Raw genomic sequence first — 24,635 nt, 5'->3', positions numbered from 1 at the left:
AATTCTGAATATTATTTCCATGTGTCTTTATCATTTGAATCGACATGGTTATACGTTTTCCATAAGAACACATGTTAATTCGGTGCAAATTAAAATCCTTATAACTTGTGAATGCTTTAGTGAATCGATTTAAACAAATGTAAGGACATTCTGTACAATTTTCATTAAATTCTCAATATTTTGAAAATAGATACAAAACATCCTTAATTATTTCTCTCTTAATTAATTATTAATTTTATTATAAATATAGCCACTTATTGTTGATGGGAGTAAAAATAATATTGATAATATTGATAAATAGTATTAAAGTATAATTATACCCCCGAATCGTGATGCGAATGATCTAAAACTTATTATACCAGCGTAAATCGAATTATTTTCGGGTTTAAACTGTTATTCGTACGGAATGGAATTTTCTGAATCGCTGCATTCTCGGCACGGTTTTTCGAAACCAGAAATCGTATCATTCTCGAACCGTTATATTCTCGGATCACGGATTCTAGGTTGCACAACATCCCGGGACTGTTACATCCTTGCAATTCTCGTATCGCGAATTGCGGCATCTCCGGACTCCTCGCGTCCTTGGAATATCGATCTTATCAATTCCCGTTTCCCTCGATCTTTCTTTCAGATTTCGATTCAAGGATCAATTTCAGTAAGATAGACATGCACACATATTTAGCGATGTACGTAAGTAACATATTCGCATAACATAAACTCTTCCCTAATATATATAATTGTTAACATAAAGATATTAACATATGATATTCACGATATTCCGAGATTGTTCAAAGACAATTAAATATTATTAGAATTTTATTCTAACGCTAAAACTTCGAAAATTTTTTTGGGAAATAATTTTTACTGCAATTATTGCTATCACACTTACGATTTTACCTACGTTATAATTGGTAATTTGCAAACGAAAAAATTTGCAATTCTCGAAACATAAATGAATGATCGTGGAAATGGATTTTCCTCGGGAAATTCCTATGCGACACCCCGTATACGACATGTACTGCCTACTTAGGCGACCGCGTCGCGTGTTCCTCTCAACGACACGAGCGCGGGAATTGGAATTCCTACGGAACGGATCATTGCCTCTCAATGACGATCCGTTCATGATCGCGAAAAAATTGGTAGACATCGAGCTGGAGCACGAAGTAAGTGCCAAAAAAGTACCGCTGTACACCGCGGTACAATAATAACGGGATGAGTAAATATTATCGTACACTTGCTGATATTTATGATGTTATATATGCATTATGATCATTCGCGATAATGCAATAAAAATTAATACCATTTTAATTATGATATCATCGATATCACGCGCTACGAAAGAGAATTGTCAATATCTGCAGAAGGATGAATATTATTATTTCATCGTTTTGTGATACATTTATTTTTCATTCTTTTTTTCTCGTAAAATGAAAATATGGAAAATAGGTGAAAGATTGCATGGATCAAAATGAAGGATGTTTCGTACCTATTTTCAAAATATTGAGAATTTAATGAAAATTGTACAGAATGTCCTCACATATGTTTAAATCGATTCACTAAAGCGTTTACAAGTTATAAGGATTTTAATTTGTATCGAATTAACATGTGTTCTTATGGAAAACGTATAACCACATCGATTCAAATGACAAAAACACATGGAAATAATATTCAGAATTTGTTCAAAATTTGCAAAAGTTTAGATACAGAGGAAATATTTGGTCAAATAATATTATACAAATACTGGTTAAAAAAATATTAAATACAATTCAATGAAATTAGCCATGTATCTGTCACAAGGCGTAATTCTTTGCCAAAAGTTAATCATTTCGATTAACAAAATTCGGAATATTTCAGTAAAATCGCAATAAGTATTAAAAAATACATCTCTGATCAAATTGTAATATTCCACACAATTTCTTACTCAAAATACACCAAAAGTAGATATATTCGTCAATATTGATTTCAGCTACTTTTTGCTCGGATTGTACATACAAAGCATCCTTAAGGACCTAGAAAAAAATCAAAAAATTTCAAAAATTCTCAAAAATTAAAAAATTTCAGTGGTTCATAAAATGAAGATAATATAATTTTGAAAATTTAGACGATTCCAGAAAAATACCGAAATGTAGGAAAATTCAGGAAAATTTAAACAATGTAAAAATTCAGAGCATGTCTGAGCGAAAAATATTCAAGAATTTCATCGCGTCACAATTCGCGAACAAAATCGTCGGAGATGCATCAGAGATAATGGTTATTGCTCGCGTTATCAATAATGACACGAGTCAACGTCGTCGCTCAACGTTTTTCGCTTTTAGCCGCAGGGCGTGGCGGCGATAGGTCTTTTGCCTACACTTTGCCTACACTTTGCCGGCAACAGCGGCAATAACAGCGAAACGAGTGTTACGCTGGTTCTACATGAGACACGTGAAAGAAATAGTTCTCCTCGGGCATTTTCTCCTTTCGTTGGATATACATTCGATTGATACTATTTTTATCGTTAATTAATATCAAAAAATGAGAAGTATGCATATAAACAAAAAAGTGGATATAAAACACCAAATACACTTATATTTATGAAGAAATATACTTGAATCATGTAATTAAAAGGTGGAAACATATAGTAAAAAAAATCTAAAATTTTTTCATATAAATTTCTAATAAAATAATTTAATAATTTAATAATTCATTATTAATTTATTGAAACATCTTCAATCTAAACGTCCTATTTCACAGATGCGTCTTATATTTCTTATTATACTTCTGATTCTATTTCTTGCGTGTTTTCCTACTTTTTTCGCTTCACTAGAATGATTTTCATGATAGCGTGAAAGAAGCTTTAGAACCGCACATGTGGGTCGTGCACGATTCTAAAGTTACCTTCAGCTGCGAGCCACGCTTCTCACCCATATGAGCGAATCGCTAATCTTTATCGTCTTCAACGAGTTGCCTTCGTTCTCAAAATCATTATTTCACGCGACAGGTGCGCGCGTTTATTATAAAAGCGGAGCATACGCGCCGCTAGATTTCGCATCCCGATGATTCGTCGCGTCGAACCGGGACGCAGATCGTCGCGCGAGTGCATCGGCACGTGTCGCGAGCGATGACACGTGACGAGTTCGATCCCGCGAACGACGATATCTCGCTACGCGCGGCGGATCGCGTGACTATGTATGGAGAGACAGCCGAGGTGCGTTTTGCAGCGAGGATGTCGATGAATTTTTTACAGAAATTCAAATATAAATGGCCGATTTGGCTGTATAAAGCGTACACCGTATATGAGAATTGTAAACGTCAAAATGCACAAGATTTTGGCAAGTTTTACGTATTTTCTGTAAGTGCAAATATTTTAAATTCTGCAGTAAACAACGGATTTTTTTCACATATAAATACACACACACACACTTATATTAATAAAATATGAGTAATGTATTTTTCATTTTTAAAAATATTTTGTTAATAAAAAAAAATTAATATTGCAGTGAGGATGTCGATGAATTTTTTACAGAAATTGAAATATAAATGACCGATTTTGGCTGTATAAAGCGTACACCGTATATCAGAATTGTAAACGTCAAAATGCACAAGATTCATTTTACCGATTTAAATGTTTTTTCGCACTTGCAACATTTTGGCAAGCTTTACGTATTTTCTATAAATGCAAATATTTTAAATTGTGCGGTAAATAACGAATTTTTTCACATATAAATACACATACAGTTATATCAATAAAATATGAGTAATGTATTTTTCATTCTTAAAAATATTTTGTTAATTAAAAAAAATGAATATTCGATTTATGAAGGATACACAGGATTAAATTTAAATACGCTTTGTGTGTAGGATGTAACAGATAGGACAGTAATGTTTACTTCTTCGTTACCACAGTATTACACTTGTACCGTTACGTGCATTCGAAGGAAAATTATAAAATGAATGACGAAGCTGTGATCCCGGTCTTTAAGGATGTTTCGTACCTCTTTTAAATATATTGAGAATTTAATAAAAATTGTACAGAATGTGCTTAAGTTTAGAATCTTTAGTACAATTTTTTAATCGATTCACTAAAGCGTTCACAAGTCATAAGGATTTTAATTTGCATCGAATTAATATATGTTCTTATGGGAAACGTATAACCACGTCGACTCAAATGACAAAAACACATGGAAATAATATTCAGAATTTGTTTAAAAGTTGCAAAAGTGTAGTTCAGATACAGAGAAAATATTTGATCAAATAATATTATACAAGTACTAACTGGTTAAAAAGATATTAAATATAATTCAATGAAGTTAGTCATGTATCTGTCACAAGGTGAAATTCTCTGCCAAAAGTTAATTATTTCAATTAAGGATGTTTTGTAGCTATTTTCAAAATATTGAGAATTTAATGAGAATTGTACAGAATGTCCTTACATATGTTTAGAATCTTCTGCATAATTTTTAATTCGAGTCACGAAAGCGTTCACAAGTTATAAGGATTTTAATTTGCATCGAATTAACATGTGTTCTTATGGGAAACGTATAACCACGTCGATTCAAATGACAAAAACACATGGAAATAATATTCAGAATTTGTTTAAAATTTGCAAAAGTTTAGATACAGAGGAAATATTTGATCAAATAATATTATACAAGTACTAACCGGTTAAAAAGATATTAAATATAATTCAATGAAGTTAGCCATGTATCTGTCACAAGGCGAAATTCTCTGCCAAAAGTTAATCATTTCGATTAACAAAATTCGGAATATTTCAGTAAAAGCGCAATAAATATTAAAAAATACATCTCTGCACTGTAGCTAACAATAAAATCAAATTAAAATATTCCACAAATTAAAATATTCCACAATTTCTCAGACTCAAAATACACCAAAGGTGGATATATTCGTCAATATTGATTTTCAGCTACTTTTTGCTGAGATTGTACATACAAAGCATCCTTAAATTTAATATCTTTTTATTTTATCGACTTCACAAATGCATTATGTCATAACTGAAAACAAAAACATGATATTAATTTTAATTCCGTATTATGTATATTTTTTTTTGTTTTATCATTATAAACTTTAATTTTATAAATCTCCGTAAAAACCTTATCATAAGGATTTAAGCGTTATTCACATACATATGTACGTTGCTAATTAAGCTTTATTACACCAACGGGATCGCGGAAGCTCTACTACTCGATACCTTATCGCATCATGCGGTTCTTAATCCAATTTACGTCTCTCGCCGAGACGATTTCCTTCGCTCGAAACGTAAACAAAAAAACAGACACGCACATACGCACTGTTACTTGGAGGAAATAGTCGGTTCGTAAGATCTCGATCCCGATTTTTAGACGCTCGTCGTACGGTATGCGTCGTCGTCGGCATGCAAATCACGGAAATCGACGTGAGAGGAATCGCGTGAGGGGCGCACCTGTACATAGGTATCTTCAATTCTTTCGTTTCCCGCGAACGTCAGCAGTCTGTTGTTCGAAGAGGAAAGACGAGATCGAAGATCGGCAAAAATCCGCGCGATAAATCGCGGATCCTCTCGCGAGGAAACGCGTCGAGACGCGTCCGATTCGGCAGTTCAATGCGAACTGACCACGTCTCATTGCCATACCATGCTCCATTCCATTCCGCCACCGTTCCTTTCGGTCTTATTCCACGAGTATATATATCTCTCTCTCTCTCTCCCTTTTTCCCTCTTACGAAGTGACTCCCTACTCGTGGTCCTTTTCGCGCTCTCAATCACTCGGACTTTCCTCGTGCCGCTGCACAGCGGGTACTCGATCATTATCATCGCGATGCGTTTCGCTGGCAATTAATTAATTAATTAATTGTAAGGATAATTGTCGGGATATTCGGCGGAACGAAAGCACGTATTTTCAATCGAGGGAATAAATATTTCATGAAACAAGGTGAATCGTATCCGATCAATTTAGTATGTGGACTAATAATATCCTATTAAAAATGAGAGATGTGATGTATATTATACATGACGTAATTTTTTTATTTGTCAAAGGATTAGAAAAAATTTTAATTAAATTAACACAATATATTTTTTATTTTAATTAAATTTTAATTAAATTAACATAATATATTTTTTATTTGCATCATGTATAATATACATCAGAATACATTAGAATCTTCTGATATAATATGTAGCTTTCAGAAGTTTCTATGTGTGTATATGTAGCTTTCTCATTTTTCAAATATATATATATATATATATATATATATATATATATATATATACATTTCTCGTACAAAAAATGTTGTAAATCAAGCCTATCAAGCCTATCCAGCCTCTTTCTCAACGCACACATTTCTGTCAAATTATACCCGCATTCCACCAAATTACGATCTAGTGTTCCAAGAGCAACGCTTCCGTCATCATTGCCCCTCGAGATAACCGATGATACATCATTTAATCAGCGTTGATGAATGTTATGAGAAATTGCCGCCGTTTAAGTAGCATTTGGACAATTTCACAAATTTTACACAGGGTATATAAACTTAAATATCTCATTTTTTTCGCGAAACCTTAAACAAGAATTCCAAGAACTTAATGCTTTTAATAGCGCAAACTATAACAATTTCTTATGGAACCGAGTGGAGTCGTAATTTTTCATGCGATCTTGGTCTACGTTAAGAATGTTTTATATGGACAATCCCAGCAAAAAATAGCTGAAAATCAATATTGACGAGACAAAATAAAATATATCCTCTTTTAGTGTATTTTGAGTATGATAAATTGTGTGCAATATTACAATTTGATCTTAGCTACAGCGCAGAAATGTATTTTTTAATATTTATTGCGTTTTTACTGAAATATTCCGAAATTATTAACTTTTGGCAGAGAATTTCGCCTTGTGACAGATACATGGGTAACTTCATTGAATTATATTTAATATCTTTTTAACCAGTTAGTACTTGTATAATATTATTTGACCAAATATTTCCTCTGCATTTAAACTTTTGCAAATTTTAAACAAATTTTAAAAATTATTTCCATGTGTTTTTGTCATTTGAATCGACGTGGTTATACGTTTCCCATAAGAACACATGTTAATTCGGTGCAAATTAAAATCCTTATAATTTGTAAACGCTTTAGTAAATCGATTTAAAAATTATACTGAAGATTCTAAACATATGTAAGGACATTTTGTACAATTTTATTAAATTCTCAATATTTTGAAAATAGCTACAAAACATCCTTAATCAAAATGATTAACTTTTGGCAGAGAATTTCGCCTTGTGTCAGATACATGGCTAATTTCATTCAATTATATTTAATATCTTTTTAACCAGTTAGTACTTGTATAATATTATTTGACCAAATATTTCCTCTGTATCTAAATTACACTTTTGCAAATTTTAAACAAATTCTGAATATTATTTCCACGTGTTTTTATCATTTTAATCGAGGTGGTTATACGATTCCCATAAGAACACATGTTAATTCGGTGCAAATTAAAATCCTTATAACTTGTGAACGCTTTAGTGAATCGATTTAAAAATTGTACTGAAGATTCTAAACATATGTAAGGACATTCTGTACAATTTTCATTAAATTCTCAATATTCTGAAAATAGCTATAAAACATCCTTAAGTAGGTGACTCTCTAAATCTCATTGCCGCTAATTTCATTTGCTAGATTGTTTGCCGCGCGTTTGCATTCTTTGTTTTTTTTTTTACGCGTCGCAACGCTGAACAGTCCTCTCTCGCCCGCCTGTCTGTCTGTCGCGCTCCAAATACCTGTTCGGCTCTACCCACCTGCCGTGATTATGGCTCGTGGCGTCCCACGTAAATCTAAGCGCGAATCGCGATGGGGGAACTTCGCGCTACCGTCGTGAGAATCCATTTTTCTGCTCGTTGCAATCTCCTTCCGGCTGCCCTCGATCAGTATCCTACATGCAAGAAATTGCACAGCTTGTTTTTTTTTCTTTATGGATGACCGAAAAAGGCACACTGCCTCTTTTCTATTACATTCCAGATGGCTTAAAAATTTTTCTATCGTTACAAGAAATCCTGCGAATTAATAGAAAAAATGTAATATGATAAGATGGAATAAATAAAAAAGTAGATAATAATAAACAATTTTTAAGCCGTATGCATTTGAATGTTGCCAGAAAGAGTTTTAAAGTAGTTTCAAGAGTCCTTCAATTTTAATTGCACTTTAATAAGAGGCGTTAGAATATAATCTCTTCTTATGCGATAATGTTATAGCAAAAATTCGCTTTGATAATATTGCTTGCTAAAAAAAAATACAAAAATATCAATTTGCATCTATAATTTTGTAATCATTAGAAAAAAATAATACACACATTTAATTATAATAATCTAAATAATACACACATTTAATTATAATAATCTCTGTACAGTCTACTATAAAAAACGAATTATTAAATATAAGATGCATTTTTTTTTAATTAAAAAAATGGCACGATTATAAATGGAAAATAAATCTAAATTTATATTCATACTTCACGTAATAGATAATATCGATTCGCACGTGATAAATGACAACATCAATCGATGTGTCGTTAACGATCCCGGTAGAGATCGCGCGATCTGTTGATCATACGATTGTCACAACCTATCGACTTCACGTGTACTCACGGAGTTGCTCACGCGACACCACAGAGACGCTGTTGATCATCGCAGAATCAAAGATCGCGTTAGTGCTTGCTTTATAACGGCAGTCGTATCGACAGGAACGAACGAACGCGGAACCACATGCGTCGCGAACGACAGTTCGCGCGAGACTGCCGGTCCGATGACGACGCATCGTCTTTAGCATTTGGCTTGGATGGGTAAAATGGACGAATGGATGGGTAAATGGATAGACAGATTAATGGATAGACGCGTCCTCGCGACCGTAATTTTCGACATTTTAACAAGTATCTCTAATGCGCGATTTACAATTCTCTTCGTACGATTTCCCTTGACTTAAAATTTACTTAAGGATGTTTTGTAGCTATTTTCAAAATATTGAGAATTTAATGAAAATTGTACAGAATGTCCTTACATGTTTAGAATCTTCAGTACAATTTTTAAATCGATTCACTAAAGCGTTCACAAGTTATAAGAATTTTAATTTGCACCGAATTAACATGTGTTCTTATGGGAATCGTATAACCACGTCGATTAAAATGATAAAAACACGTGGAAATAATATTCAGAATTTGTTAAAAATTTGCAAAAGTGTAATTTAGATACAGAGGAAATATTTGGTCAAATAATATTATACAAGTACTAACTGGTTAAAAAGATATTAAATATAATTTAATGAAGTTAGCCATGTATCTGTCACAAGGCGAAATTCTCTGCCAAAAGTTAATCATTTCGATTAAGGATGTTTTGTAGCTATTTTCAAAATATTGAGAATTTAATGAAAATTGTACAGAATGTCTTTACATATGTTTAGAATCTTCAGTACAATTTTTAAATCGATTCACTAAAGCGTTCACAAGTTATAAGGATTTTAATTTGCATCGAATTAATGTGTTCTTATGCAAAACGTATAACCACATCGATTCAAATGACAAAAACATATGGAAATAATATTCAGAACTTGTTTAAAATTTACAAAAATATAGTTTAGATACAGAGGAAATATTTGATCAAATAATATTATACAAGTACTAACTGGTTAAAAAGATATTAAATATAATTTAATGAAGTTAGCCATGTATCTGTCACAAGGCGAAATTCTCTGGCAAAAGTTAATCATTTCGATTAAGGATGTTTTGTAGCTATTTTCAAAATATTGAGAATTTAATGAAAATTGTATAGAATGTCTTTACATATGTTTAGAATCTTCAGTACAATTTTTAAATCGATACACTAAAGCGTTCACAAGTTATAAGGATTTTAATTTGCACCGAATTAACATGTATTCTTATGGGAAACGCATATCACGTCGATTCAAATGACAAAAACACATGGAAATAATATTCAGAATTTGTTTAAAATTTGCAAAAGTTTAGATACAGAGGAAATATTTGGTTAAATATTATTATACAAGTACTAACTGGTTGAAAAGATATTAAATATAATTTAATGAAGTTAGCCATGTATCTGTCACAAAGCGAAATTCTCTGGCAAAAGTTAATCATTTCGATTAACAAAATTCGGAATATTTCAGTAAAAACGCAATAAATATTAAAAAATACATTTCTGCAGCTAAGATCAAATTGTAATATTCCACGCAATTTCTCAAAATACATTAAAAGTGGATATTTGTCAATATTGATTTTCAGCTACTTTTTGCTGGGATTGTCCATACAAAACATTCTTAAAGCTGGCTGAAAATATTTCTAATCTGTTTCTAAAAATAAAAAAAGCATTTCTGTGTGAATTTTTTATTTTTGTATCGGATAAACGCGCGATAAATTTTATAAATATATATATATATATATATATATATATATATATATATATATATTTCTAGAAATGTAAAACGTCAAGATATAAAATTATATATTTTTTTCTTAGATTTCTAATTGATTCTACTCTGTAACAATTTTTATGTACAATTAATTAATTGAACAATCGGTGCGCAAGTGTAATCATTCGTTTGTTGATTATACTCTTGCCAAAGTGCAGTTAGACCTCTGCGTTGCATGACATAATGCGCATTTCTGGACTAGGCCGTGACATTGCATAACGAAAAGCATTAAATGCGTATCGTGATACGCAAGTAACGCGAGCTACCGACGCATCGGATAATAACATACATAGTGGTACACATTACGTCTCGTCATAATTACAGACCTTATATGAACGGCCATGCATGCTTTATGTATGTGTCTATTAATTTTGTAATGTGCTTTTCAACGTGACGCAGCTCGATGGCAAACAAAGAGACAATAAACACGAAAAGAAGAATAATCTTCTCTTTCAATTTAAAAATAATTCAATTATTTATAATCGATTAATCGAATCGCAAAAAACAATAAAAAATTTATATATTGTAATTTTATAATTTTATACTGATTCGCAATCGATTCTTTCTCAACTTAAATTTAAAATACCGAGGCACATTCTATGGGACGCAATAAAGATGTAAAATGCTAATATTCTAAATTAAAACATAACTTTGACGTCATAAAAATTTTATTTCCTCACGTTTAATAATTGAAATATTCAACTTTTTAATTCGTCACGTTTAATAACTGAGATATTCAACGCTGCAGAAAATGATTTTAGAGAACACTGACTAATAAATTGGTTGACAAATTTACACCAATTATCATACAACATCCTATGGCTATAAATGTTAATTTTATTTAAAAACATCATCAATGTTGCTTGAAACTAGATAAATATACTTTATTTTATACTTATTTCCAAAATCAAGTTCATCGAAAATTTGTACCATCATTATTTATATTTGCCAAAATCAATAATTTCCGCAAAAATTGATGGATGCGGAAACGAACGAGGCCGAATGTCAGGGGAGACAAATGGAGCGTTTTGAGGTAGCACGTACTTCTTCACAATGTGTGCGTGTACGTCGTCAGAAATGCAGTCATTTGAGAGTGACCAAGATAAATAGATAGAGAGAGAAGGAGAAGAAAAGCAAGAGAAGGAGAAGACCGCTAGAGACGAGGAGGGCCTCGTCGTCGTCGACAATGAGCGAGAGAACCTTGACGGTTCGAAGAGCGCTACCATTTTCGCAGGGCGTAGTAGCGGATTGACGCAGGTGTGGACTGACCGCACGGTATTCGTAGGTCACGAAAAGGAAACGCGAAGACGAAGGGTGTGTATCTTTTAACGGGGGAAAAAAAATTGGACTTCGATCGCAAGATTCGATCTTAAATTCGCAATTGGATTCGTAGAAAAAATTCGTAAGATTCGTCAAAATTCGACCATAACATTTAGCTACTCGACTAAATCGATCCCGAGTGCCTTTCAATACGTGGAGAATTATTTTTCTAATTAATTATTTTCTATGAAACGTATTGCAATTTTTTTTAGCAGTTTTTATACACGTGACTTTCCGGAAGTGACAAAATTGACAATGATTCTTTGTGGATGATTTAGAGTGATCAGATGATTTATTGTGTATGTATGTAACACTTTTAACGAGGGTAAGGAAAAAACGATGTGTGCTCACACTTTTCAGTGTCACTTATCATAAAAATAAAATAATTGATTAAAAAAAACATTTTTCGGTATCACTTATCATAAAAATAAAATAATTGATTAAAAGAAAATGATTATATTGGACTTATATAAATATACAGATAAACATATTTTTAAATAAATCTTGCAGAGAGAGATACGGAAGATTTTCAGGAATCTCTTTTTCTACTTCTATTGCGAGCAGAAATTGAATTCAATTTTCGGCCACCCCCGCACGTTTGCGAAATGCGCGTCACCCTGTAACACGCGTATAGTTTTATGCCAAACTAGAGCGCGCCGAGATGGTGCTAAAGATAGGTCGTTGCAGGCAGGAATCGGTGTGCATCCACTACCGGCACAGGGAACAAGGGCGACCTTGGCCTTACGAGCTTATATAACGAGGAAGCAGCTGATTCACAGCTCAGTCGTTTCGATCTATCGACGCGACGTGACTTGTCAGACAAATCGCATTTTCAGTGATTCCTCTCTCGTAGTACGACTCCATCGATCTTTATATCGATTCCAATATGAAATGCTATTCGAGCACTCTCCGCGAGGCTAAAATGTATTAGTGCGTTTCTTGCCAACTCGTTTGTTTCAAACAGAAATACCTAAAGTTAAGGATGTTTTGTATCCCAGCAAAAAGCAGCTGAAAATCAATATTGACGAATATATCCACTTTTGGTGTATTTTAAGTATGAGAAATTACGTGGAATATTGCAATTTGATCTTAGCTACAGTGCAGAAATGTATTTTTTAATATTTATTGCGCTTTGATTATGGAAGATAGAAAGCAATCTGCAATTTTCAGGAAGCTAGAAATATAATGCAATATATAATGCAATTCCTGTTTATACATGCATACCATGCAGCTTTTCATAAAACTCTACAATCCCAGCAGAAAGTAGCTGAAAATCAATATTGACGAATATATCCACTTTTGGTGTATTTTGAGTAAGAAATTGTGTGAAATATTACAATTTGATCAGAGATGTATTTTTTAATATTTATTGCGCTTTTACTGAAATATTCCGAATTTTGTTAATCGAAATAATTAACTTTTGGCAGAGAATTTCGCCTTGTGACAGATACATGGCTAATTTCATTGAATTATATTTAATATCTTTTTAACCAGTTAGTACTTGTATAATATTATTTGACCAAATATTTCCTCTGTATCTAAACTTTTGCAAATTTTAAACAAATTTTGAATATTATTTCCATGTGTTTTTGTCATTTTAATCGACGTGGTTATACGTTTCCCATAAGAACACATGTTAATTCGATGCAATTTTTATTAAATTTTCAATATTTTGAAAATAGGTCCTTAAATATTTCTTCGCACACAGAGAAAAATGTATACTGTATTTAAGTAAATATTATTTGTTTTAAGTATATAAGTTCGTATATCCGCAAATATATCATAAGTTCACCACAAGCATTAAATTTAATTGAATATATTCTGAATTTTAGTAAGTGCGATATTTTAATCAAGAATATTAAATTAAAACAAAAATTTGGTTTGCTTACTACAAGAGTTGACGTAAAATAAGTTTGATTTTTCTTTGATACAACTTTACAATATTCTTGAAGAGAAAATCAATTCTTCTTTTGAGTACATGATAATGAGATTTTCTAACACTTGCGATGAGTATATTTTAAGACTATTATCAAGAATATATTCTTTATTGAAGAAAACTATTAAACTTAAAAAAAGAAAAATAAACTGAGTAACCGCTTTTCTTGGCAGTAGAATATTTTTCTCTGTGCATGCAAATCGAGTTAGAAGTGCTTTTCGCACTCGATTTTCCCTATTCCTCTAGGCAGAAATAATATTCGAGGCTTAGAACTGATTTGATTTAGTCGGATGTTTCCGACGTAGTGGAAACGTGATCGAGAGAAAACGCGAGCGATAAAAAGAGCGATCGGAAAAATAGATGCCATTAAAGGAGCGCGCGCGCACCGCTTCGACCGATCGAACGACCGCCGGCCGCGGTGGAGGGGTCGTCGCCGCGGAAAATCAACTCTCTTCTTGGCAGAAACGGAATGGCCAGCCCACGGGTGGCAGCGTCGCCGGCGGCACGATAGACTCTTCCGCTTTTTTGACAGATGCGAGCGTCAGTGCCGCGTGACGCGTCGAGTGAGAAAATCGATACTGTTTACGACAGACATTCGCGGTGAGTCGATCCGAAACGCAAATTACGAAGCCGGTATTTTGCATATCGATTCTTCGGAGATGGATGTTACGATTTGCGCGAATATATTTAACAATAAATTTCTTTTATTTTTTCCACGAGACTTTACTTTAGAATGTTTCATTGTGTCATTTAAAGTTTTTTTTTTTTTTGGTAATTATTGTTGTGGATTAAAGGAGATATATTTTGCGATCTTTGGTGAATTACGTACATGATGCAGGGATGATAATGAATGTGAAATTAAAAAAAAAGAATTGAAAAGATACTTGAAAACAGAAGGAATCGTGATTTCGTATTAATTGTGTGTTAAAAAACAAGGTTTAATCAATTCTCTCGACCTTGGTTTTCTTCGTTATGGTCATGCATAAGAGAATCACATCTGCTATGCAGACTGAGCATTAGATATGCGAAAAATCTAATTCTTTTTAGTGCGCTACAAACATCGTTAATGTCAAGTTCGCTAGATAAAATATGCCGAGCTACGCAGTACTGATAAAAGTCGGATTATATTATAACAAGTTTGAGGATACACACATGAAACGCAATGGATTGCGACACGAGGAAAATTTGGCATTAGTGCACGTGCACGACGCACTTTTAACACATTAGATTTATTCTGTTTATTCTCTGACTATGACATCATCGCGAAATTCGTTATAATCGGTGCGAATAAATTTAGCATATAATAATTTATTTAAATGAAATATAATCGATAAATTTAGGCAAAAAATAATTTACTTACTTGTCATTTATTCTATTATTTTATGCGGATTAGAAATATTTTTTTGCGCATTTTAATATCGAAATTATCATTTTTTATTTTTTTAGGATTAAGAAGATTTCGGCGAATATAAAAACAACTGAACAAAATTACGCAGTACGAGTTTCCAGGTAAAGGGATATTTATTATATCATTTCGATATTACTAAAATATTAAAACTTTTCTGAATATATGTGCATGCGTGTATCTGATTATTAAACAATGTATAATAAGATACGTTAAATGATTATAATTTTGAAATGTATATTATCAGTTTATTTAATAAATATAAATATAACCAATTAATTTATATAAATATATATTATCAATTTATTTAATTTAACGATAAATGTTTCTGAATTTTCAAATATTACATTTTATTATACATTAGTTTTATTTTCACATTTATTCTTTTATATATTAATTAATATTGCTATTTACATTTATTTTTATGTATGAAACATATCGGTTTGAATATAATTTTGCGACTCGATACCATACTAACAATAAATTCTTTCAGGTGACCTAGTGACACTGTGACACGTGAGGAAGGATGTTCAATTCGATACTGCTGCTTTGGGCGTTGGTCGGTCTAATTGGCCGAGTGCATGGCAAATGCAGCTTAGCCCCGATCGCCGACAACGAACGGTCGATCGCCTACGTGTGTATCCACGGCGACCTGAGCGATCTCGACGAACTGTCCGACGAGGCCGAGTGGATCGAGTTCTCGGTGTCGCGCTTCAACGTGATCCCTAACGATGCGTTTCTCCGATTCCCGAATCTCCGTCGCTTGTCGTTCTACAATTGTCACGTGAACGTCATCGAACCCGCCGCGTTTCGCGGCCTGCATCGACTCGACTGGCTGACATTCCACGGCACGAGGATCCACGCGGCAAGAGCCGCGTGGTTCCGCCACCTACCGAATCTCAGACGATTGATCTTGGACAGGTAATCATTCCTTACAATTTAATATTATATTATTATATTAGGTAAAGCCAGACCGAGGATGGCATTCGAATATGGAAAATAAAAATATTAATTTTATAAAAAATTAATTTTATAAAAAAAATCCACATATACAGTGCCTAGCAAAAGTTCCGGGACGGTCGAATATTTCATAAACTATGCACTTTGGAAAGAAATGTTTTAGACAAAAGTTATATGGTTTTAAAGGAGACGTAAGATGGAGTCATTAATTTGACCTTAAATAGTTACTTGAAGATCACGCGAAGGTGATCTTCAATTTTTTAAATGGAACCGCCTATTTTTTATTACATGTGCTTGTAGCTTATCTCGAGAGCTTTGCAAAATACTATAATTAAGTTAGTTTTCATTAAGTACTTTCCGAGTTATGAGGCTTGAAATCGTTTCTTAATTTTACATAAACCATAATAAAATATCTTGTAAAATATTCATTTTTCGATTATCCTACCTTAATACTTTTATGTACAAAATAATAAGACTGGTGTAAAGAAAAAAACATAGTTGTTTTTAAGAAAAAGTATGTAATTTGCAATTAACAATTACATATTTTTTCTTAAAAATAACTATATGTTTTCTTTACACCAATTGATTCCTCTCATTATTTTGTACATAAAAGTATTAAGATAAGGTAGTCGAAAAATGAATATTTTACAAGATATTTTACGGTTCATGTAAAATTAAGAAGTGATTTCAAGCCTCATAACTCGGAAAGTACTTAATGAAAACTAACTTAATTGTAGTGTTTTGGAAAGCTCTCGACGTGAGCTACTAGAATATTCAATAAAAAATAGGTGGTTCCATTTAAAAAATTGAAGGTAACCTTCACGTGACCTTCAAACGACTTTTCGTGGTCAAACCAATGACATTATCTTATGGCCTCCTTCAAGCCATACAACTTTCATCTGAAACATTTCTTTCTAAAGTGCATAGTTTATGAAATATTCGACCGTCCCGGAACTTTTGGTAGGTACTGTATATGTATAAGTAGAGAACGTGTTGAATATTTTATTATCCTTATCAATGCAGATTTTCTTGCAATGTTTTTTTGCCTACAATATTCGATTGCCACGTTCAACATAAATCGTCATCGATGGCCGTTCGAGAAACGTACGTTATATTTATCAAATTCGAGAACACCATAAATCGAGAGCAGCTGCAGCGACTTATGTAAAGCGTCTTATATGTGTGCGTCTTATATACATGTGTTATATATTCGATAATGTCGATGACCCAGTTACTCGCCGTACCATTGCACGCATGACGTCACCCGCTATCCGAATATCAACGATTAGAAAATAATTAGGATTAGTAGAACTTGTGGAATCAAGATTACGCCTACGCCTTGGATTACATCATAAGCTCAGAATCAATCGCGTTATTACTCTCAGAGTCTCAATTATTAAAAATCTATCGGATTTTTTTTTATTCTAACATCCTCGAATCTTTGAGATTTTAATGTAATATCTGAAGTTTTAATTCTAACATTCTCGAATATTTTAAATTTCGGATTTTCAGCGCAAGGACTTAGATCTTGGAATTCCTACATCTCGATGTGCCTTTCCGTTGTGTCTTTCCATTTTTTTATTAATTTGGAGATTCTGAAATATAAATACATTCAGTACAGAAAGCACATTCGCGCATTCTCATTTCAGATGTGGTTTGGTGCACATCGAGCCCGATGTTTTCCGTACATTACCGCGAGTGGAGATTCTAGATCTGCGCGATAATGACCTCGATTGTCTCTCGGTGGAGGAGCTGTCGCATCTGACGATGCTCAGGACCGTGCGCATCGATGGCAACCCGTGGTTATGCGAGTGTCGACTGAGAATGGAGAAGTTTTTCCACGACAGATCGATCGTTCAGGAGGTCGAATGCCGAGTTCGACCGAAGATTTGCACCGTGTACAAAATTCCGCAATGCATGACGCAGATCGACATCCCGCTCCCATCTCCGATGATAACCATCGAGCCGATAAGCAGTCACGAGGTGAGATAATCACACTTTATATTTACAATGGTACTTCTAGTAATGTGACAATTTCAATTGCTATTCTCCTTTCTTATGCTTAAGACATTTTTTTTAACATATTAATTATTATTAATAATTAATATTGAATTAATTATTATTAAATTTTATTAAATTAATTATTAATATTAACATATTAATTTATATATTAACTAATATTATTCCAGCCAACTTTTGTGATTAAAGCAAACTTAAATTGTTTGCGCAATAAATATTGCAAATTTAAAATTTTTACATTGTAGCATGAGGGAAAAAGAGAGAAAGAGAGAGAAAGATAAACTGCAAACTTGTTGATGAATGCATTTTTTGACTAATGCGCACGAACAAATTGTAAATATGTAGATATAGTCGTACTTTGGATATAATATCTGTATTGAAAATAAGGCAATATGTGGTTAGAATCAAGTTGCGTTGTTTTAAATATCGTGTTTCAGAGAGTCGAGCGGAATAAAACAGAAACTCTTCGATCGTAATTGCGTACCTAATAATATCGCACAATGATAATCTTTATTACTGTGATTTCTATCACCTAAAAAGGCAGTTTATCGTACATATCGCGAAAGAAAGTTCAATGCGTGATGATATTTAATTAAGATTGCAATTGCGCGTCTAATGACCGTATAATATTGTTACTTTGTGCTCTTTAATTATTGATATTATCTTATACGTGAAAGTAAGTCTGACGCATACATTGCAGTTTTTGAAAAATATCAGCGCAATATAACATAGATGAAGAAAAATTATCGATTATATTTAATTAGAAACATGAATATCGTTTCATAAAAAAGTGGATTCATCAAGATTATATTGCAATCATTATATATGATGTAAAAATTATATATGGTCTCAATTCTTTTTTCTTTTGTACTTTAAATTATTTTTGATTTAAAAAATACCTGCCATTTTTTAAATTCCAAAAATTTAATATCGATAATATTTAATTAGAAACATGAATATCGTTTGATAAAAAAATGGATTCATCAAGATTGTATTGCAATCATTATATATGACGTAAAAATTATATATGTTTCAATGCTTTTTTCTTTTGTACTTTAAATTATTTTTGTTGATTTAAAAAATATTTGCCATTTTTAAAATTCCAAAAATTTGAATTCATAAAACAAGAGTGAAAATTTGCATTTGGTACATACAATAATGATCCAATGGCTAGTTTCAAGACAAATAAGATTATAATTTCCCATGATCTTCATTAACTTTCCATGGTATCCATGTGTTAATATAATTTTTCATTAAGCTAATATAATTTTTCATTCTCTTTCTTCTTCCTTTCCTTTTCTTTTTCTTTCTTCTGTGAATCAGATCATTATTACGTATCACGAGTATTTTTTCTCTCTCTTTCTCTCTCTTTTCTTTCCTCTGGGATGCTATCCTAAAACGTCTAAAATGATAATTATTCGCTCCTCCTCTCACGAGGAAAATTTATAACGAGCTCACCTTATCGGAGGACGAAATCGCGCTCTCAGCGCGAACCCTCGGATATCTTCGAGCATTATCTTCTTTGGACGGTTCCTTTCGAACACCAGCAGCGACACGTTGGTTCGCTCCACGATCGCCGAAAATCACACGCGACATATAATCGATGCACCAATACACACGCGAGTAGGAGAATGCTTATTCTATCACTCGATGCACTTGCATCCGTTCCGAAAAAAATCAAGATGCGCGAATCACGCGATCGGTTATTACTACTGTGAGCCACCTCCCCCTCACTTTTCAGCCGGTTGTCAGCCGGCACGCAATTTCCTTTGTGCCGCCGACAACTGTCACGACGCATCACAACACGAAGCCGACACGCAGTTACGTAACGCACCGCAAATTACACTGGTATTACGCGAAAATGCAACCGCCTTCGTTTTGTCGGACGCGAGCGAGGCACGGAAATGTTTATCGCTCGATTCGAACGCGAAGCTTCCGTGCGATTGATCACGTGATCCGCGAAGTCGTCGCTGATTGGCTGACGAATTGCGCGCGACGCGCGATCTACGTGCAATCTAGAATACGAATCACATTAAAAACATCCGCGCATCAACAAGATTATCGCGCTATCTTCCATCTTCGTAAATAAATCCACTGCCGATTATCGTCGATAATTGAAACTCGAAAGTCCGCGAAAAATGGGGGAGCAGAGTTCCCCAGGATATCAATCGGAGAATGACAGTTGATAAAAAAAAATCAAAAAATCAGAATCTCAAATATCTTATTTGTCTCTACTTGTCTCTACAGGAACGTCCCAGTAATCGCTTCCAGACGAGCGCGCTGACGTCGCTGGACCGCCTCCCAGACACGACCACTTGGCTGGAGATCACGGGGTTGGAGATCGATCGTATACCCGCGTACGCGTTCTTCCGCTTCGGCAACAGCCTCCGCGGCCTGGAACTTCGCGATTGCTCGATCGGGGCGATCGAGCCGGGTGCGTTTGCCGGTCTACATCAGCTGCAACGGCTGACACTCGTCGACAACCGGCTGCCCGCCGTCGCCGCTCATTGGTTCGACGATCTCGTCGCGCTGCGCCGATTGGTGCTCGCCCGCAACGGCATCACGCGCGTCGAGACAGGCGCGTTCCGTCCATTGGCCGGCAGCCTGCGCCATCTGGACGTGCGATACAATCGACTGCGCTGCCTGTCGGTCAACGAGCTGGCGCACCTGGAGCACCTTAAGCGGCTCGACGCCATCGGTAATCCGTGGTACTGCGAGTGCCACAGGAATCTGCAAAAGTTCCTTGTCGATCATAATGTGGGATTCGAGATTACCGATAGGTGCTACGACGAGGACGAAATCATCGTCGAGCCGACCGATGGGGAGCAGCATCCACACGTGAGTGGCGATTTGATCATGTTTTGTATTTTCTCCAATAAAAAAAAATTTGATCATGTTCTTCGAAGGAGAATGCAAAATATTTTTCGCAAGTTTTATTTCAAGAGAGAAAAGATAGCGCAACATCAAAAATGTTGTCGAAAGTATAGTAGTATGCAAACAGTAATGTGTAAAGGTAAAGCTTCTTCTTAGAAATTATTTAATTTTTCTATAAACTCTTTTTCTTTAAAAAAAACGTTTGTATCATCCATTATTGAGTAAAAAAGTTTTTAATATTTGACCAAAGTTAATTATTGTTATTTTAATTTCAACTCTGCATTTTTTAGGTGTAATACATATACAGGGTGTTTCAGACCACCCATTTAAAAACTAGAGAAGTGGTTATTTCAAAAAGTAAAAACATTTTCTTTATAAATCCGGTGCGCTCTATCGAATGGTGATATTTTCAACTTCTGGTTCGGGCCGGAAATACGCGATTCAGACCGGAAGTGCATTTTTTTAAATGAAACTTCCTATTTTTCATTGCATATTCTTGTAGCTTACCTCGAGAGCTTTCCAAAACACTATAATAAATTATTTTTCCATGAAGTACTTTTCGAGTTATGAGGCTTGAAATCATTTCTTAATTTTACATAAACCATAAAATAGTCTTGTAAAATATTCATTTTTCGATGATCTTACCTTAATACTTTTATGTACAAAATAATGAGAGGAATCAACTGGTGTAAAGAAAACACATAGTTGTTTCTAAGAAAAAATATATAATTTGCAATTAACAATTTTATATTTTTTCTTAGAAACAACTGTATGTTTTCTTTACACCAATTGATTCCTCTCATTATTTTATACATAAAAGTATATTATAAAGAAAATGTTTTGACTTTTTTAAAATAACCACTTCTCTAATTTTTAAATGGGTGGTACGGATGATCTGAAACACCCTATATATATTATTCTGTTCTGATATATCTTTATTATATTTATATTTATTATATTTTTTAAATAAAAACAATCACTAGAAAAATTTTTTCAAAAAATCATGATTTTATTTCATACTAAAAAGTACTAAATGATAAAATAAAATTCTAGAGATGACTTATATAAACATTCTTCTAATACGAAATATTTCTTTTTAGATCGAGACAACTACCGGCCAGGTGCGCTGGATCTCCTTCGATCAAACTCTGTATGACAAAAATATAACCATAGTAAGACCAACGATCGAGATATCCACGGAGAAACCGCCGTTTCACAGAGGTACTTGCACGCAAGATAGGACGCAAACATCGCAGCAAGTTTTTACTTGCAGCGGCATTATCTCGCTGAAGGAATTAGACGTTATACCTGATTCAGCCCACACTATCCGCATCACCCTTTCGACCCTGAAGACGATCCCGACTCGAGCGTTCGCCCGCTTCAACGGCTGGCTGTCCAGGCTGGAATTACGCGACTGCGATATCGAAACGATCGATTATCGCGCCTTCATCGATTTGTACAACTTAAACTACCTGTCGTTGCATAACAATCAATTGAAATCGGTGACATCCGAAGCGTTGGAAGGCCTGACGAATCTGCGACACTTGGATCTCTCGCGAAATCACATTTACCGGATCACCAACGAGGTGTTTGATATATTGCCGCGATTGTATAGCCTCGACATCTCCGAGAACAACATGAACTGCTTCGGCGTGGAACATATGGCAGATAAAGCGCCGCATCTATATTCTCTCAAGGTGTCGGGCAATCCGTGGAGTTGCCTGTGCGGTTCCAAGCTGGTCAGTTTCTTGGATTCCCGTAGGATACCGTACAATCGTGAGACTCTGATCAACGCGGACGATTGCTACATCACCGGAATGCCTGGAATCCCACCCACAACGACGGTGACCACCTCGAAAACGACCACGACCGAGCCACCCTCGATAGATATTTACGACGAGAAAATTCAGGGTTCTTGCACCAAACTTCTCGACTCCCCGCAACCGCGGTATCGTTGCGTCGGCGGCAATCTGTCATTGCTGAAGAGTATATCGCACAATGCTGTCGCCATCGAGTTCCACGAGGGACATCTTCCTCGTCTTCCAGTCGGCTCTCTTTACAATTTTCGAAAATTGCAGGAACTCATCATCAGGAACAGCGACCTCAGGACAATCGAGCCCGGCGCTTTCAGGGGTCTAGACTCCCTAGAGCGGCTCACCATCCAGGATAATCCGTTGACGTCGATCGAGGCGGAGTGGTTCAACATAGAGAATCTCGAGCGATTGGATTTGCGCGGTAACTCGATCCGCTACATCGCGCCAGGCGCCTTTCATTACTTGAACAAGCTTGTCTACTTGAATCTCGAGGGCAACGATCTGCACTGCATCTTCACCAGCGATTTGCAGAGCATGCAGCATCTGCACATCGTCGAATTCGCCGGCAATCCGCTCAAGTGGCGTTGCCGCATGGATCTGGAGCAGTTTCTCGAAACGCGGAAGATCAAATTCGTCCGGGTGGAGAACTCATGCGAGGGTAAGAAGATCATGAGGAACCTTTTGTACGAGAATCGGACCGCCGAGTCTCTGGAATGCCCACCTGGCTGCTCGTCAGCGAACAAAATCGAGCGGGGAAAGAGTTTAACATTGTTTATAACGTTTACATTATTCTTCACAATAATGAATGCATTAACTCCTTTCGCGTAAAGGTAAGAATTTTAAGTGTAAAATAGCCTTCGAAATATATTAGAGTCCTCCGATTTATGGCGATTATTTTCACCATAATATTCCACAATCTTTTTTAAACTCGTACTGATGCAAAATACTTAGAAGAAAATTAGTTTGCAATATTTATTGATAGTTTTTTTTTATACGAAAAGAGGTAAATAGTAAAATAATTAGATCTTCAAGATTTCGTAAAGTACAGTTAAAAATATAATGTAAAAATGAATTATGGAATAATTAATTTTTCATCACAATAAAAAGAGTGATTAAAGACTTTTTAAATTAATTTATATTTGTTATTTACAAATGTGGCTATAATTATATCTAGAATATTTAGCTAATAAAAAAGAAACATATTCGATCTTATTCTGCTATAAATTGAAAATTACGCGCTGAGTAATTTATCAAACCAAGAAATGTTTTGATAGTATATGCACATGGAATGAAGAAGTTGGCGATTGATAAAGTTTCTTGAAAGGAAAGTATTTTTACAAGAAAGTAGAGAGAGATTGAAATGTGGTATTGTTAATGTTGTCAATGCAATGTGTTCATACATGAAAACGCTTAAACTAATAAATATATATATATTTATTTAATGCGCGAATGCACATATATTTAAATTTAATCTTTCTAGAATCTCTTTAATATTGTATATTGGATATAATACCGTACGTAGGATAACGCTTCTCGATCTCTAGTTAGATTGTTAGATTGCTTAGACTGTTAATACTTGTTTGTCGCATATGACACGGTTTGATTGGAGTTGTTGTTATTAAATGCATCACGATGAGAATATATAATATAAAACATCAATTTATTTATTGTTGAAATTATTGCTGAAAGGGACCACCCATACATGACCATCTCTTAAAGGTGAAAAAAAAGTTACATGTTATGCAAAGTTTATACATCAACGTGAACGTAAAACACATTTACGTGCCATAAAGATGCGTGTTAATGCGACGTTAAGATATTTCTTACTTGTGTTCATTTTATTATGAAAAGAAAATAATTGTATAT

General features: G+C 34.3%; 2 protein-coding genes across 8 annotated transcripts in view; one reads left to right on the top strand and one right to left on the bottom strand.

Annotated features, from left to right (window-relative positions):
• LOC105252451 (cytospin-A) overlaps window positions 1-19,829 on the bottom strand; it is a 65,081-nt gene extending 45,252 nt beyond the window's left edge. The window contains exons 1-2 of one of the 4 annotated variants that reach the window (XM_011259829.3): window positions 8,611-8,767; window positions 7,765-7,898 (exon numbers count right to left, since the gene is read on the bottom strand). Coding sequence is in view for 2 of the 4 variants with exons in the window: in XM_011259811.3 (XP_011258113.1) it covers window positions 19,540-19,677 (138 nt within the window). In the remaining 2 variants the exon portion in view is untranslated. Of the gene's footprint in view, window positions 1-5,419; window positions 5,570-7,764; window positions 7,899-8,610; window positions 8,768-19,539 lie in introns of those variants that run through there. The other 3 variants (XM_011259811.3, XM_011259857.3, XM_025406834.1) reach the window with 3 other exon arrangements.
• LOC105252482 (slit homolog 1 protein) lies at window positions 11,667-24,428 on the top strand. Of its 4 annotated transcripts, none has more exons than XM_011259875.3 (6): window positions 11,667-11,755; window positions 15,144-15,206; window positions 15,596-16,023; window positions 17,712-18,045; window positions 20,329-20,919; window positions 22,056-24,428. In XM_011259875.3, the coding sequence occupies exons 3-6, from the start codon at window positions 15,629-15,631 to the stop codon at window positions 23,595-23,597; spliced, it is 2,862 nt and encodes a 953-aa protein (XP_011258177.2). In that variant the 5' UTR covers window positions 11,667-11,755; window positions 15,144-15,206; window positions 15,596-15,628; the 3' UTR covers window positions 23,598-24,428. The 4 variants fall into 4 exon arrangements, with proteins under 4 accessions (XP_011258177.2, XP_011258185.2, XP_011258170.2 ...); XM_011259883.3 differs by lacking the exon at window positions 11,667-11,755 and adding an exon at window positions 12,537-12,691; XM_011259868.3 differs by lacking the exon at window positions 11,667-11,755 and adding an exon at window positions 13,878-14,297.
• Window positions 24,429-24,635: the final 207 nt, after the last annotated feature.

Source organism: Camponotus floridanus, unplaced genomic scaffold, assembly GCF_003227725.1.
Source record: "Camponotus floridanus strain SB8 unplaced genomic scaffold, Cflo_v7.5 scaffold157, whole genome shotgun sequence".
Taxonomy (NCBI): domain Eukaryota; kingdom Metazoa; phylum Arthropoda; class Insecta; order Hymenoptera; family Formicidae; genus Camponotus; species Camponotus floridanus.
Note: the sequence above shows the minus strand (reverse complement) of the source record. Positions and strands in the feature narration are given on the sequence as shown.

Coding starts and splice junctions, on each gene's coding strand:
- LOC105252482 (XM_011259875.3), top strand. CDS start 15,629: ATGTTCAATTCGATACTGCTGCTTTGGGCGTTGGTCGGTCTAATTGGC. Junction 16,024..17,711: donor AGACGATTGATCTTGGACAG/GTAATCATTCCT, acceptor TTCTCATTTCAG/ATGTGGTTTGGTGCACATCG. Junction 20,920..22,055: donor ATGGGGAGCAGCATCCACAC/GTGAGTGGCGAT, acceptor ATTTCTTTTTAG/ATCGAGACAACTACCGGCCA.